Here is a 15,450-nt window from a genome sequence, read left to right on the forward strand (position 1 = left end):
TGAAGCCAAATTTTATTGAAGTTTTAGGTCATTTGTCGGTCAAGAACCCCCTATTTCGATTTTTTTTCAAAGTTATTTTCACTCCTCCCTAATGTGCCTGCCACCTCTTTACATCGGCTAGGCCAGGAGGGTATCTGATTTCGAAAACTACTCCAAATCGTTTCTCCACATTTCATATTTTTTTCATTGTATCGCAGTTATGCGGTGTAATGAAATGATTAAATTATTAATAAACTGGTACTGACGAGTGACGATTCTGTTTCTTCATTGTGCTTAATAAAACATGATACGACGAGTCCACAACAAACTTTCTGTACACAATAGGTAGAAAACGAATGGTATTACAGATATTACTCGCTACCAGCAAGTAGTCAAAAAGTAAGCACCAGAGAGAAATGAATCAAAAAATGAAGTTCAGTTTAGTGCAAGTACTGATTGAAATAAAATACTGAAAAGCGGCACGAATATTTCACTCGCGCTCATCGAAATCATTGATATTTGTGAAGAAGGTTGGGATACATCGGATACTGTCCGTGCTGTTGCATCAATTGATAAACGGGATCCATTTGAGAGGGATGGAGTTGCAGCCACGGGTTCTGAGCATTTGACGTCTGATGGTACATGTTCAGTTGATGCTGTTGGGCGGCGGCTGAAAAGCAAGTAACAATTGGATTCGATCCTACCCGGGCAAATCGTCAATCTAGTTGCCATCAATCACCTGCCGCTTTTTGAGTGCTTGTAGTTCTAGTTGCGCATTTTGTCAAGTGACTATTTCGAGTTCTGGCACATTTTGAAAAGTAACAACTTCTAATTCTAGTTGTGGATTTCATAAAGTCAGTAGATCTAGTCTTTGTTGAGTTTCGAAAAGTAAGTAGTTCTAACTGTAGCTGCGAATTTAGAAAAGCGAGTAGTTGGAGTTCCACGTTTCGAAACTCCAGTACTTCGTACAAGCGATGATGTGATGCGACAAATCAATGAAAAGCTCCAAGCCTGACCTGTTGCCGCAAGCCTGTTGTATTGATCGGCCTGTGACTGAGCGGCTGCACTCGGGTAATGCCCTGTCGGGAGAAACATGCCCCCCGTGTGACCCGCTATGTCGGTCGGCTTGTGCTGCTGCTGCTGCTGTTGCAGTACCCTGGAATGCATTAGGGATGTGTTAGTGGAGCCACGAACATGATATCAATTCGCCCATCGAGGCAATGTCCCGCTTTCACAGAAATATGGGTATCGACCGTGAGAGGTGAAAGATATTGGAAATATTTTGACGCCACAGCACAGTGGTTGGCCCTTGTACCAAGTACCTCCCATCTACATCGCCTCGGCCCAGGTGGGTGTCTGATTCCAAAGATTCCAAATCGTTTCGACACCTTGCTATCTTTTCATTGTATTGCAATTTTTTGTGGTGTATTGAACTGATAAAATTGCCAATAAAGCGAACTGAACCAAAGTAGGCATGAGCAGAACTACAATCTGCAACTACTAGACCGGGAAGCCATCGAAAACATAACCAATGGAGTAAGCAAGTAGTGCTAAGCAAAACCTATTCATTTCTTTGCTATTTCACACGGTGGGAAGTCTTGGATGCTGGATCGATCGTATTGCAGCACACCAAAAATGCGATGCAAAGTTGCGCACACAGCTGGAAATGGCATATCTGGGGAGTGGGAAGTCGCGATCGGCTAACAGCATTGCCGTAAAGTGCAATGAAATAGTCATGGCAGACAAAATATGGCAGCATCTTTAGTGTGATGTAGAGCAGACACTGTGTTCTTTCCGGTTGCAATTGCATAACAAGTACATATTCCAACTTTCCGCATCTTTCATACTGTCGTAATCAGAACGAGTGACAGTCGAATAATAATACTCGATTAAGAATGGAATCACTTGGAGCTCGATTTTTCCCTGACCTATTACGGACCCGTATGGCTACAAGATCGTACCTCAGCGTGGCAGATGCCGTCAGATCAGAATGAAGGAGCGGAGAATTGGTGGCGGCAGAAAGCAGGCCGTTCTGCTGCGCTGGAAAATCGTGGGCTGACGAGGAGTGATGAGCAGAAAAAGGGTAGCCCATGTAATCGGCAGGATATTGCGGCATGTTATTGCGTGGTGTGGCGCGTGGCACACTAGACGGCGTCTGTTTTAATCGCGCTTTCGATCTGGATTCCTGTGTGGCGGCACCCGACACCGCTAGCGAGCTTCTTCCTGCCAAACAGATTTTTTCCCAAATTAGATTACAATGATAGTGACATTTTTTTCTAAATTGGAGTAGCGATAGTATAATAGCAACTGTTTCATTTACAAATTACAAAGTAGACTTATATGTTCCGTACAGTTTTTTCTAAATCAGATTAGAATTAGAATGATAGCAACTGTTTCATTTCCGAATAAGATGAAGAATCAGTCTTATATGTATCGTACCTAGTTTTTTCCAAATTAGATTAGAATCATATCGACAGCTTTTTTGTTTCCAAATGATATTAGAATTATACTTATATGTACTGTACCTAGTTATCTCAGAATTAGAATCAGGAAGGTTGAGCACGCAAAAACTCGGATATCGAATTCAATCCCGAATCAGAAAGAAACAACAAAAATCCAGTTTAGTTTATACCAAATAAGCACGAGATTTGCCAGATATCTGTACACCAAGCTTGGCACGTTTCCTACTCTACAGTTCTCATGTAGTATTTTCAGGAGGATCAGAAATTAGGTAAGAAATAATAGCATTGCAACATTGAAAAAATCAAATTATCGCCATTTAGTTCTACTTGATGGAATCAGACAGAGTCTTGGACAACCAGGACGATCTAGTCCGAGTCTCGTGAAAACATAGTTTTGAGATGAAGGAATCGGCAGGAAAAATGAAAACCGACCTTGCGAGGAATTTTTGCGTTGATCCGACGAATTTCCAACACTCCAGTTCAGACCGAGACTGGCCATTGTGGGACTTGCCATTGGAGTCGCAGACTTTGGCGTGAGGTGACTCGAACCATACCGCTCATAACCTGCAAGATGAATGAGGATGAGGAACTTGCCAGCGGCGTAGCCAGCCGAGAAACAAACGGGGGATATTTGAAGAAAGGGGGGGTATTTTTTAAAAAAGGACAATGCTTCAAAAAATAATGTTTCAAGTTCTAACCGATTCATCAGGTTAAATGTATGCACAAATGCAGATACTAAAACGGTCAGATATCACTGGCCAACAAAAAAAAACGTCTTTATTTTTGAGTGCCTTAAGATATTTTGATGGTTTCTAAGTATGTTTGGGCTGCTGAGTCTGAAAATGACATACTTATCTCTGCATTTGCACTACTTTTTGAGATATCGATATTTTTTATTTATTAATTTATTATTTATTTTATTTAATCTTCGTACTTGGAATCACACAGATTTAGAATCATATCGGGGATCCGTTCCTCACTCTGAGGAAGTGCCCAACTCATAGACAAAAACTGCCCTCGAACTGTAGCTTGAATAACATTTGACCGTACAAGAGAGAAAGAAATAATTCCGTATTTTAGCCAACAAGATGAACTTTTTTACTGCAAAGACATCGAAGGGCTTTTATTAAAAATGGAGGTATATGATTGATTAGTGTGCTTTGACAGCTTACTAACTGAACTTTGAGCGTTACTGAACGTACTGTTTGGGTTTTGACGGCACCTGTTTTTGATTTACGAAAATATGTTGTTCACTGATAATATCGCCTAATTTTTATAGTTTTAGCTTGATTTTCGCATGAAACAGGACTCGCGTATAGAAGGCTCTCTGCGTTAACGTCTTCAACGATATCGCTTCAGAAATAGAGCAATACTGTATGCAAACACTTGAAGAGACAGATGTGAACTCATCGAAGTTGTTGTATATAAAGTGAAATCTAACTATGCCTAAATTTGCGTATTTTGAGCACTTTTCCAGACAAAAATGAGGAATATTTCAAAGAATAGGGTCTATTCTGAAAAACGAATTTCATTTTCGGATTCAGCGATATAAGAATGCCCTAAAACCGTAGCATACAAAGATCCGTAGGATACAAAGAGCATTTTACCTATGTCACAATTTGCATATTTTAAGCACTTTTCGAACCAAAAATATGGAACATTTTAAAAAACCGAGCCAATTCAGAAAAACCGATGTCATTTTTGGATTCATCGACCTAAAAATACCCTGAAACCGTTTAAACTATCTTGGCACCAGAATGTGTGGCGACCAGTGTAATCTTCCTCGCGTCCTTGTGTGACTTCATCATTTGCTTATACTATAGAATGTAAACATTGAATGGCAACGACCGATTTTGCAGCTTCAGTCCGCTTCGCTGAGGCTGTAATACAGAATTGTTTTCCGCAAGCGACTGTAGTCTTTCTGGAAATTCAAAAGCTATCTTCCAAAACGCAGAATTTACTGAATCTGGTCTTGATCAAAAGCTACTGCTGCACTGATTCAAAAAATATACATTAAAATATTGTCAGGCTCCTGACTTTGAAGAAAAATCGCCCTGGACATCTGAAATGTGCATTGTTCAGAACAATCGGATAATCGCAAAACAATGACCCGCTGCGGCTCACCGATTATTCGGACAATGCCGACATTTCAGACTTGGAGGGCGGATTCTAGGCGGATCAGTGCCTCATCATATTTAAAATTATATTTTCGAAATCGGAGCGACAGTAGCTTTCGATAAAGACCAGATTCAGTAGTTTGTGCGCTCTGGAAGATAACTTTCGGATTGTTAGAAATCCTACAGTCGCTGACGCAAAACGATTCCGAATACAGCCTCAGCGAAGCGGAACGAAGCTGCAAAATCTGTCGTTGCCATTCCATGTTTACATTCTATAATTATGAAAAACCCAGTTGTACAATTTAAATACAACACTACAACCGTAAGCTAAGATAACAGCACAAAGAGACACAGAGACGCAGCTCGGCCTTCATTAGCATGAAGCGCGTGCAGATCATATTACAGCAGAGCGACAGTTCTCTCAATTTTACGCTAAAATATGAACACTTGGACAGCTAAGATGCGCAACTGAATTAGCTTGTTGTCATTTGTATCAATTGTTCAGCCTGTTTTGGCACATGATCTGGATTAAATTTCTTCTAAATCAATATGATATCTATGCCTACTGTCTGCCAAGATGGTGTCGTATTTTGGTGTGTGGAGAGGGGAAAGACCTAATTAAACCCCCGAGCTTGTGCGATTGTATCTCGTGAATAACAGTGGCCTGGCGCAGACTCAGGCTGCAATCAAAAAGCATTCATAATGTGTTGGCGGTGTAAAAGTGACAATTGCGAAATGTCCCGGCCAAGACCATAACTTCTCGTCATTACAATATTACATCGAACATTGATAGCACTATCACGCACCTCGAGTCACGGAGCGGCCTAATTTTCCTAGCCCCCGATGTTTTTACTAATGGCCATGTGGGGCAGCGCGTTAAAACAGGACAAATAGCAGATGCGCCAGAGGCCCGAGACACGCAAAGACTGGAAATCTACACAACAACCGAATTAAATCATCGCAAATTGTATGAATACATGATAGACTCCACTTCGGACATTTGATTAGTAGCCTACAATCTCTTTTGCTACTATAGGAATCTCTATTGATAGCAGCCTAGGTCGCATGCTTATTTGAACACGCAATGGCGAGATCTTCAGCGCTACACTAATTACCTGGAACTTCCCACCAGCGTTGGACAACCAGACAATCAGAGTTGTATCATTGTATTGAGCAGAGCAAAATACTGGAATTTGAATTTTGATCGAATTTGTGAAATGCTTCCATGCGTAATTCTGATCTCATTTCTGGTTTTCCTGAAAAAGCTACTGGGTACTGTACTGTGCGAAACAGATTTGCAATTCCATGCTTAAAAGAATGATTCCACCTTATGGAGTTTCATTCCAAGTCGAAGTTGTCGCGAATTCAGTAATATTAACTCTGAAAATCTGTAACCATCATTCTAATTGTAATGGTGTTTTGGAAAAAAGTGTGTCTCATACCATTCTAATTCCAATCTAATTTGGAAAAAGTGTGTCGTTCTCATTCTCATTATGCTCTAATTTGGAAGAGGTGAAATTGCTTAATTTTCCAAGTGTGCAATGAATGCTGGAAAAAAATGAGCGACTTACCCCGTTCCGCAGTTGATTGCGAATAGCGGTCGGCCGTGCCGATGCTTCCATAATCTGGACAGGAAGCGCGGTTCGCTTCCCGGGCTGCCGTTTTTGCAGAGTCAGGGACATTGGCGATGCGGGACGAAGGTACGTGCTGAGGTCTTGGGGCTTGAGTTCGAGCGGACCTCTGGTTTTGATGGGCGACTAACGATCGTTGAGGCGCGGTGTGAGAGGGCAGACCGGGACCGGAGACAGAATAGGTCTGGTGCTGCGGATTGCTTTGAGAACGGTGCGCTCGTGATGTGGTAGGCACAGATTGGCGATGAGCCATACTAGGAGAACAAGATGGCACCGCGGGATGGGCGACGGCTGCTTTGAAAGCCGCTCGAGAATTCAAGTCATGGTGCGGAACGACAGGAGAGTAGCGAGTCGCGTCGTTGCTGGATCGAATTTCCTGCTCTCCAATACGAGTCTCGTCGGCGGGACTGGCTTCAGGCTCGTGATGTATTTCCTGTGGGCGGTTCGTGGCTTCCGTCGTAGACTCGCTGACTCGAACTGTTGTAGGCGTCAGCACGTTTCCATCCGGCGATGTTGCTCTGTGATGAGTAGGACGGTGATTTTTGACTTGTCAAAAAAAGACAAAATTTTGTCCAATTGTCAAAATCATTTGCAAAGTTGAAATTTTGTTGCACGCTACATTTCATTGGTGTCGTATAGGTTGCACTGTCAGCAAACGCATCGTTTGACATTATAGACCATGTAGCCTGCTTCATGGGGCAATCGTTACAGATGGCACATTGTCCACTCAATGCGAATCATAAGCCATCGAATGAAACAAAATTTGACATAACATGATGACAAACATACCTAAAAAGAGTGAATTTTCTAGTCTCATAAATCTGAACCTGAAACTTGACCACGTGGTAGACATTAGTTGTTATAGCACAGTGGTTCTCAACGTATGGGTTACGGAATAAAAGTGCTATGTAGACAGCATTGTTGGTATGAAGCAACAGGTGTGCTGATAGCACTACAGGCAGATGCGATTGTGTAGGCCAGAGATGAACTCGTGCGTACCAAGCCAATACAGATGCGATTGTGCAGACCAGCGATGCTATCATGTGCCGCCGGCCTATTGCAAATGTGATTCTTTAATCCAGCGGAGCAAAGCTTGTTGGAGACGCGATAATTCAGGCAAAACAGAGACATTGCCGAGCGCGCGGCAATTAACGACCTGATTTTGTAATCATCTCATCTCTCGCGTCGCGTTACATTGTGCAGAGACGGCTCTCGAGATGGTTCTCGCGCAAAACGGGTTACCTCGCTCACATAAGCGACAGCAGGTATTGTCGTAAACGAAAATACAATACAATTTGTTCTAAATAGTGCAATTGACGTTTATGCCTTTACATGCCAAACGGAATTCTAGGTAGTTTTTTAGGCAAACTAGGGTTAGAATATCGACTTTTTCACTGTATAGCTCGGAGTACAGGCCTTTGGTCAATGGCCATTCTCGTGCTTATGAGAATAAATTCTGCTTTGATTGAATCGAGCTTGAAATTTGTTTCATTTCATTCCAATTCGGCATTCAATTCAATTTTAAAGCTTTTGCCAGACAAGTCATTCTAATTTCATCTAATTTGCAAAAAACTGTAGTTACCATTCCAACTCTAATTTAATTCGTAAAAGGTTGAAAATTCTCGCATCGTCTGAAAGAAACCAACCAATCTTGACGTACTTTAATGATGAAGTCTGCTCCGTCCCATTATCCGACACACTTCTGGGCTGGGGCTCCGAATCCGCGGCCAGTTTCGGGTTTGCCCAGACTGATTTTTCGGGGCTGGAATCGAGCTTTGGCGTTGGGGGGTTGATGATGACGGCCCCCTCGCTCGGGGTCGAAGAACGACCGGTCTGAAACATAGCTTGGGGTTAGTTTGTGGCACTGTTCTGATTGCAATTTGTCATAAGAACAGCAGGAATATCGCGGTAATTCAATGTTACATCAACATTGGTTAACATGTTCAGTACAAATTTTACTGCCTATTCGATAAATTTGTTAGATTGGCTGAAAACAACGCTGCACGCCAAGATTGGCTCAATTCCAATCTGTGGAAGCCAAGCTACATTTAGAAAATTTAAAAATTGATAAAAACATACAACTTTTCTTTTCATATTTCAATTCCGACAATATCAAATTTGGCCGAATTCCGACCAGTAGAAGCCTAGTCATATTTATCGGAGTACAAAATTTTGGATTTGAAGTAAATAGTCCTTACAGTTAGGGGCGTAGCAGGCCGTACGAAAAAAAAATAGCGGGGATATTTAAAAAAGGGGGGTTTCATAAGGAGAATGCTTCAAAATGTTGTTATAAATTCTAACCAATTTATCAGATTTAAAGGTATGCTTGAATACTGATATTCTATGACAAAGGTCAGATATTCTCTTGTTTTGGTGACTTCCTCATTCACATCTATAAAACCCATTGTGCAATTCAAATACAAAACACACCACAACCACAAGCTTAAGATAACTAGCAATCATATTACGGCACAGTCATCTCTCCATTTTGCGTTTAAATAACAAGCGCAAATAAATTATATATTATAAATTATATGGGGCATCGATTACCACGCCCTGTTTACACCCTTGCTTACAGTGGCACATTCTTTAATTAATAACTATAGAACTGCCCACAGTGAATACTATGAATTGAGCCAAATTTGCTATAGGTCGTTGTTTCAAATCGTCACTACGTTGTTGTTTTTTTTCACACAACCTAATTATTTGATTGAATAGCTAGCAAAGTTTGAAAAAGTTATTTTTTAACAAATAATGAACATGTTAACACGAATGACAATATCTCGGATAATCAAGTTTTTTCACGATTTTCATTTTCCCAAGATGGCAGAAATGGACACAAGGTCTCTCATTCCACAATGCCGACATGCTTCGAGACTGCCCACATTTTTCGCAACATTAGTGATTTTGGGTCAGGCGCAAAGATCCATCTTGCAATTGAGAATGAAATCGTCCGAGATCAACTGGAAAAAGTGCGTGGCCCTGAAATAAATCTACTGGAGTACTTATGTCAAATCTTTCATATTCTACTTTCAATCGAACTAGTTTTGACCTGTCGTGCAACTCGGCATTTGAGTAAAAATTTGCCACACTACTTGGACTTCGGCTTTATTGAAATATCAATATATTATTCGATTGTAAATTCAAAAAATGTGTCTACTTTACAAAATCCACAGTGTAAAAAGTAATCAATTTCGCCTATATCGGAGAATATTCGAGTGTATTTCACAGGGTTGTTGTGACTCGAGCGATTTTCTGATGACTCGACTTGACTCGAGTCATTTTCTTACTATACGAAGACTGCCAAGACCGACATTTCATTGTAATTTCTAAGAATACTAAAGTAACCACACTGTTGGGATTTCCGGCTATGTATTGTATACTGGTACTTGAAAATCAACCAGAACATGTTGAAAGTGAGGAAAAATTGTATATTTTAACTGCGAGCCAGTCGATATCACCGAACAGAGTTATAAAAAGTGTTTTAACAAGACTTTATCTCGAAACGGAGGAGACTCGGACTTGACACGGTGGTGAATTGAAAATGACTTGCCATGACTCGAATCAAAACTAGAAAAGCAAGTGTGACTTGTGACTCGGAAACTTGCCACTTGGCTACAATCCTAATATTTCCATAGAAATATGTTGTTCACTTGTACATTCCAAACATGTGTCTGCAGAGTAAAAGAAAAGTACTGTTGCGTATCACACTGTACCTGATTGTAACTCCCGTAGCCAGAAGAGGGGGTTGACGGCGACTCGGACTCGAGCGAGTGGCGCTTGCTCGGTAGCGTCGGGGACTGGAAACTGTGATCGGCCGGGTACCCGGGGGTCATGGGGTACACGGGGGCCGGGGTCATCGGAAAAGGGTGCTTGGGAGAGGCCAGACCGGCTATCACGCTGTTCCTGCCGCCCCGGTGTCGATTGGGCGGGTGTTGGTCGTCCTCTTTAAAATCGTAAATATCTTCTGTGGTTGTGTCACCTCCGTTTGGTGAGACCGGACTTTGCGCATTGTCCATCGGTGGACTTTTGACTCCGGTAGGACTGGCGTCTATCGCGTTACTTGGCGAGGGCTGGGCCGGGCTTCGGGCCGTGACTTTGGGGCTGTTGTTTTGGGCGCACGTGCGGCTCGTGGGATTCGTTTCTGAAAAATGCCAGTTGTCACTAGGGCAGATAACTAGATCATCATAGTTTTTTAATTGTCCTAAATAGAGTGAAATGCCGATAATCTAATTCTAATCCAATCCAATTTGTAAAATCTTTCTTGGCTCTAATTATAATTTTGTTCTAATTTGTGAAATTTGTGAAATGCTCTCAATCTAATTCCCATCGAATTTCTGGTTGTCTTGTAAATGCCACAGAACGGTGATGTGCAAAACGAGCCAAGCTTGATGTGCAGACATTTGCTTTTCTCAAGCTCGTAAGAGTGAACCGTAGATTTGATATGAACAGGGATTATTCCATGTCCAAGTTTTTGTGAATTCACTCATTCTAATCCTCATCTAATTTGGATAAAAACTGTGTAGTTATTAGGGATGGTGTGAACCTCTGAAACGTTCAGGTTCGTGTGAACGCGAACGTGAACCTCATGACGTCACGTAACGTCATATTGCTAAATCCAACCCACGGACTGAGACCAATTTCTCTGCTGAGAAGCGATTCTCTACTCAGCAGCGAATTTGTTACTGAGCTCACGCCAAAAAGTATACTCACACTCAAATGCGTTCGAATCGGCACTCAAATCTAAGTCAGCAGACCAGCAGACGTAAGCGCCAATTTTTGCGATCGAGCAGCCAACTGTAGGCATGTTAGGCAACAGTCGCTGCGGGGTTCGCCAAATACCGCAGTACCGGACACCGGTACGGTATAGTATTCGATAATGAAATACTCTATTGCTTTCTGCTGAACGGATGAAATCGGTGGCGCCTGCTGTACCATTTCGGCTTCTTGTACGATATCTCGATTTACTGGAATGGTAACTTCTGCTGTATGCGTTAGCGTCAAGTTCCGTTGAGTGAACGAGTGAGCTTGTGCTTGGGTGGACTTTGTTTCATAAAATTTTATTATACATACCACAAGTCATGTCAACTGACATTTAAAATTTATAGATACAGAAATGGCGACAAAGGATGATTGTAAAGCAAAACCGACAAGTTTTGGGCTGCTGCTAGCAATTGAATTTAACGCTGCCGGCACTTTACGAGACTCCCCGTCAACAGACCAGCTTTTGAAAACAAGAAATGCTGAATATATCAGGGATAAAATGTAGGGTGGATATGGCACAGTTGAATGGTAGAGGACCTGAGTGATGGACGAGCTATGATTGGAAAGAAATCCTGAAGAAATGTCAATTTTCAATTTATTTACACGATATCGACGCATTCTTTTGTTCTTAAAGGCCTGCACTTGCGTTATTGTGGCCTGTTGCGAAACTTTATCTTTATAAATTTCGAATGGGTTTGTGAAATTGTAATATATGAAAACGGTTCACAGTGCAGAGCCTACCGAGGTTCGTTTGTGAACGTGAACCTCTAAATTTCTGAGGTTCATACGCAGATCACACCACCCCTAGTAGCTATCATTCTAATTCCGATTCAATTCGGAAAAGGTGAAAATTGCAACATAAAATTCATCAAGATTCATCAACCGCGCTTCCGCCAGCAGAAGGAGCGATTGCTCCAGTCTGTATTCAATGTTGTTTTTGTTTTTATGACATCACAATTGGAGGTATGCAACGTAGTTATATGCAAGTTTTTGAAATTCTCTATATGCTGACGATTGCCCCTGAAGAGTGTCAGCTCGAAAAGCTTCGGGTTTCAATATATTTATGATTAGTATATATTATTGAAATGAAAATTTCATGCATTCGATTTTCACCAGAATTTTAAAGAAATTCATAACTTTACCGGATTTCGGCTTTGGGGGCGTCTCCAAAGATTTACTTTCCCCGTCGGAATTTCGGCTTTTCGCCTCGATCTCGTCGCGCTGCGGTTTTTGCTGCTGCTGCTGTTCTTCGAGCACCCTGGCCTGGGATGCGAGGAAGTCCAGGGACCAGACGTTTTGCGGTTTCGCTTCCGCCGCTATCACTTTGGCTCCACGTTCCGGGGAGGAATTCCTAGAACTCGAGCTCGACGACCTCTTTTCGCATTCAGACTTTTCGTTGATGTTTTGAGCATGGTCTTTCTGCTCGACCTCTTCCGAAGCCTCCGATTTATCGCAAGCGCTCTGCTGCGAACTGATGCGCTTGCTCAGTCTTTGACCCCTCCTGACGCGGCCTCTGGCACGACCGCGGTTAGACAGGCCTCTACCACGACCTCTGGCCTTGCCCCTTCCGCGGCCCCGCGGTCTGCGGATCTGGGCTTGCGACGTTGAAATGTTGCTCCGCCATGCGGCTCTGGTGGTCGTACCAAAGGAGAACGAGTCTATGCTGGACGTTGACAATTCGTCGGAGCTCTTTTTCAGCTCATTGGCGGACTGCGTTACGTCTGAAATACAAAATGGCTACATTTTATACCAGCAGACTTGTACAAGGTACCGGATTTGAAGCAACTAACGACCTTGAAAGATCCCCAACCAACCAACTAACTAGGGCACAACCAACTAGATACAAAAGGATGGGACGTCGATTTTGAAGAGGGGAGGGATTTCGACTCAAAAGACTCAATTCTCCGCTAGCTGCTGACGATTGCCCCTAACGAGTTCGAGTTCATTTCAATGTGAATATATCATTAAGTTGTATATTGAAGTTCTGTACTTCTAAGCTCTTCGAATATTATCAAATCAACAAATAAAAGCTACTAGTTTACTACAGCAAATCGTTAGTACTTTGTTACTGATGACTAGGGCGATTTTTTTTGACATGTAAAACTTCAATGTTGTCAGGCAACAACTGCTGCTGTTGAACGTTCTTTCTCCATTCTTGGCAAGCTACTTAGTAAGGACAGACTTGTTTTACCCGAGAATGTAGGCAAGTATCTTTCGTTGTACTGCAACATATTTTAATTATTTCTACCATAATATGTGGTGTCACTACTGGAATTCTTCATAGGGCCAGATTTCGTGGAAATACTTGTTTTTTTAATCTTAAAATTTGTCAGTTGTCAAGCCAAAAACGATTTTTCAGGACAAACTACTTCGTAAGGACAAACAGTTCCAACCATAAATGAAGATAAGTAGTACAATTTTAACATTATGTGGCGAAACACCTAATTTGCAGACGCGAGGTCAAAATTCATTTTTTTCTAGGTCAAAAATTGTAAATTTTGATTTTTCAGGTCAAAACTTTCCAGTTTTAGGTCAAAAAAATCGCCCTACTGATGACTGATGAGCTTTTGGTGGCGATAAAAATATGTCGAGCTCAATAAGGGGCGATGAGTCAAACAATGATGGGAAGCATCGTTCCAAGGCACAATATCGAATCAATTACCGGCATAGACAGGCTTGTATATGACATCGTCGATTGGCACGTGTGGCAGATACCTCTTAACGAGGCCACGGAACAGTTCGTCGATTTCATCCGCAACTTGAGTGTATTCTGGAAATACATGACACACATCAAGACGTACAGAACGGAGCTAACGATGGCTGCACAAACCGCTTTCTGGTCCGTTGTAAAGCCGGCAGTTGTTAAACATGAGAGTCATATCCAAGACAAAGTCTTGCGGCGACTCGTATTCGTCACAGCCCAGTTTCCGGTCCACCTCGGACAGATCCATGGGACGTTTGATGATCGAGTGATACCCGGGAGCAATTGCCTCGTCCACCGGCGCCTCGAATTGCCACGCCTCGGGGTGGGCTTGTACGTCCAGAAAAACCTGGCGCAGCGGGACAAAAAGTCTCATCAGGTCAAATCTTGGTACAAATGCCAATGCAACAAGGATCATCTTATTTGTGTCAACGTCTCTATGCTCATAAACACATGCCAGTTACGAATATTAAAATATAAATTTCGGTCAATTCAGAATCGCTATATGAACAATGACTTGCAACATATTTCGGTGTGCTAGGATTGACTAAATGTGGGGGTATCATTTAGTATAGTGGTTCCCTCCCAACCTTTTTGTCTTCATTCCCCACTTCAGATTTTTACCAAGTTTTCATTCCTCACTATACCCGAAACTTCTACCTACCCTTGTAAAAAGCCCCTCTAAAACATTTGGTCTTGAAGCAAACAACAAATTGTGGCAATTGCCCACGATTTTTCTCCGCAAACGTGTATCCTAATTCAAGATAACTATTGTCGTATTTCGTTTAAACTTTCGTCATTACGGAGCACCTATTTGTTTAGACAAGCCACACAGCCACAACAGTACGCAAGACAATCGCCTATAACTGCAACATAGAACGTTAGAACCGATACTGGTGACATTCAACATTTAGCAGAAGCGTTATTTCATGTCATACTGGTCGTGCTGGATGCATTTGTTACGCCATCATTGGTTGTCCAGAGCTAAAAATGAGTTTGTGTGAACCAAACGGAATATAATTTCCGTAAATATGTGGACTATCCTGTATATAATGTTCAACAAATGTGTCTATTCCCCACCAGAAATCATTGAATTCCTTACCAGTGAGAAATTCTCCACCAGTTGGGAACCACTGATCTAGTATGACGAATGATTCGTTATGAAGGTTTATGTCTCAGATATAGTGAACAACTGAAGATATAATAAGAAAAATATGTGAATGTATCCAGAACATGGATAAGCAAATTACTCCTAAAGAATACTAAGGGATTTTCAAGGGGGTAGGGTCAAGCTTGGAAAGAGGGTTAGGGGGAAGAGAGTTCTCCTATTATACGTCGCTGATTGACAGTCAAACAAATGTAGTTCAGTAAAACTGTATAAAAAATCCAATAAAGCGACATTAACAAAAGCAATAAACAAAATCTTTTTATTGTTCTGTTAGTCATCATAGCTGATGGGAGAAATGGCATTTGGAAGTGTAGTTCTGTAAGTATGTCTGTAGTTTAGTTCTAATTCTAGTTGGCATTTTAGGAAATAGTAGTTCTAGTTCTAAAACCAGTAGTTTGTACTAGCACAAGCGACAATTTGCACTGCTAATTGGCAAGTGGTATAAGTAAACCGGAAGAATAGTCACTCTTCCTCTAAATGCACAGTTGCGGACTGCACTGTAGGCATGACCAGGGGCGTATTCAGGGGGGGGTAATCGGTGTCCGGTACCCCCCCGTTTCCAAGCTCGATTATCCCCCTTCCTAAATCTATTTCCATTGATCCAATATTTCTTATTCTATACTAAATC

General features: G+C 41.9%; 1 protein-coding gene across 1 annotated transcript in view; it reads right to left on the bottom strand.

Annotated features, from left to right (window-relative positions):
* Nucleotides 1-308: 308 nt before the first annotated feature.
* The window catches only part of LOC145445500 (uncharacterized), a 32,775-nt gene continuing 17,633 nt past the window's right edge, over nucleotides 309-15,450 (bottom strand). The window contains exons 13-22 of the mRNA XM_080323689.1: nucleotides 13,784-14,003; nucleotides 13,616-13,723; nucleotides 12,096-12,674; nucleotides 9,906-10,333; nucleotides 7,850-8,022; nucleotides 6,130-6,707; nucleotides 2,874-3,005; nucleotides 1,941-2,202; nucleotides 996-1,135; nucleotides 309-649 (exon numbers count right to left, since the gene is read on the bottom strand). Coding sequence (XP_080179815.1) covers nucleotides 489-649; nucleotides 996-1,135; nucleotides 1,941-2,202; nucleotides 2,874-3,005; nucleotides 6,130-6,707; nucleotides 7,850-8,022; nucleotides 9,906-10,333; nucleotides 12,096-12,674; nucleotides 13,616-13,723; nucleotides 13,784-14,003 — 2,781 coding nt within the window. The 3' untranslated portion in view covers nucleotides 309-488. The remainder of the gene's footprint in view (nucleotides 650-995; nucleotides 1,136-1,940; nucleotides 2,203-2,873; nucleotides 3,006-6,129; nucleotides 6,708-7,849; nucleotides 8,023-9,905; nucleotides 10,334-12,095; nucleotides 12,675-13,615; nucleotides 13,724-13,783; nucleotides 14,004-15,450) is intronic.

This window comes from Botryllus schlosseri, chromosome 8 (genome assembly GCF_051294905.1).
Source record: "Botryllus schlosseri isolate E-star chromosome 8, Bs_hap1, whole genome shotgun sequence".
Lineage (NCBI taxonomy): Eukaryota > Metazoa > Chordata > Ascidiacea > Stolidobranchia > Styelidae > Botryllus > Botryllus schlosseri.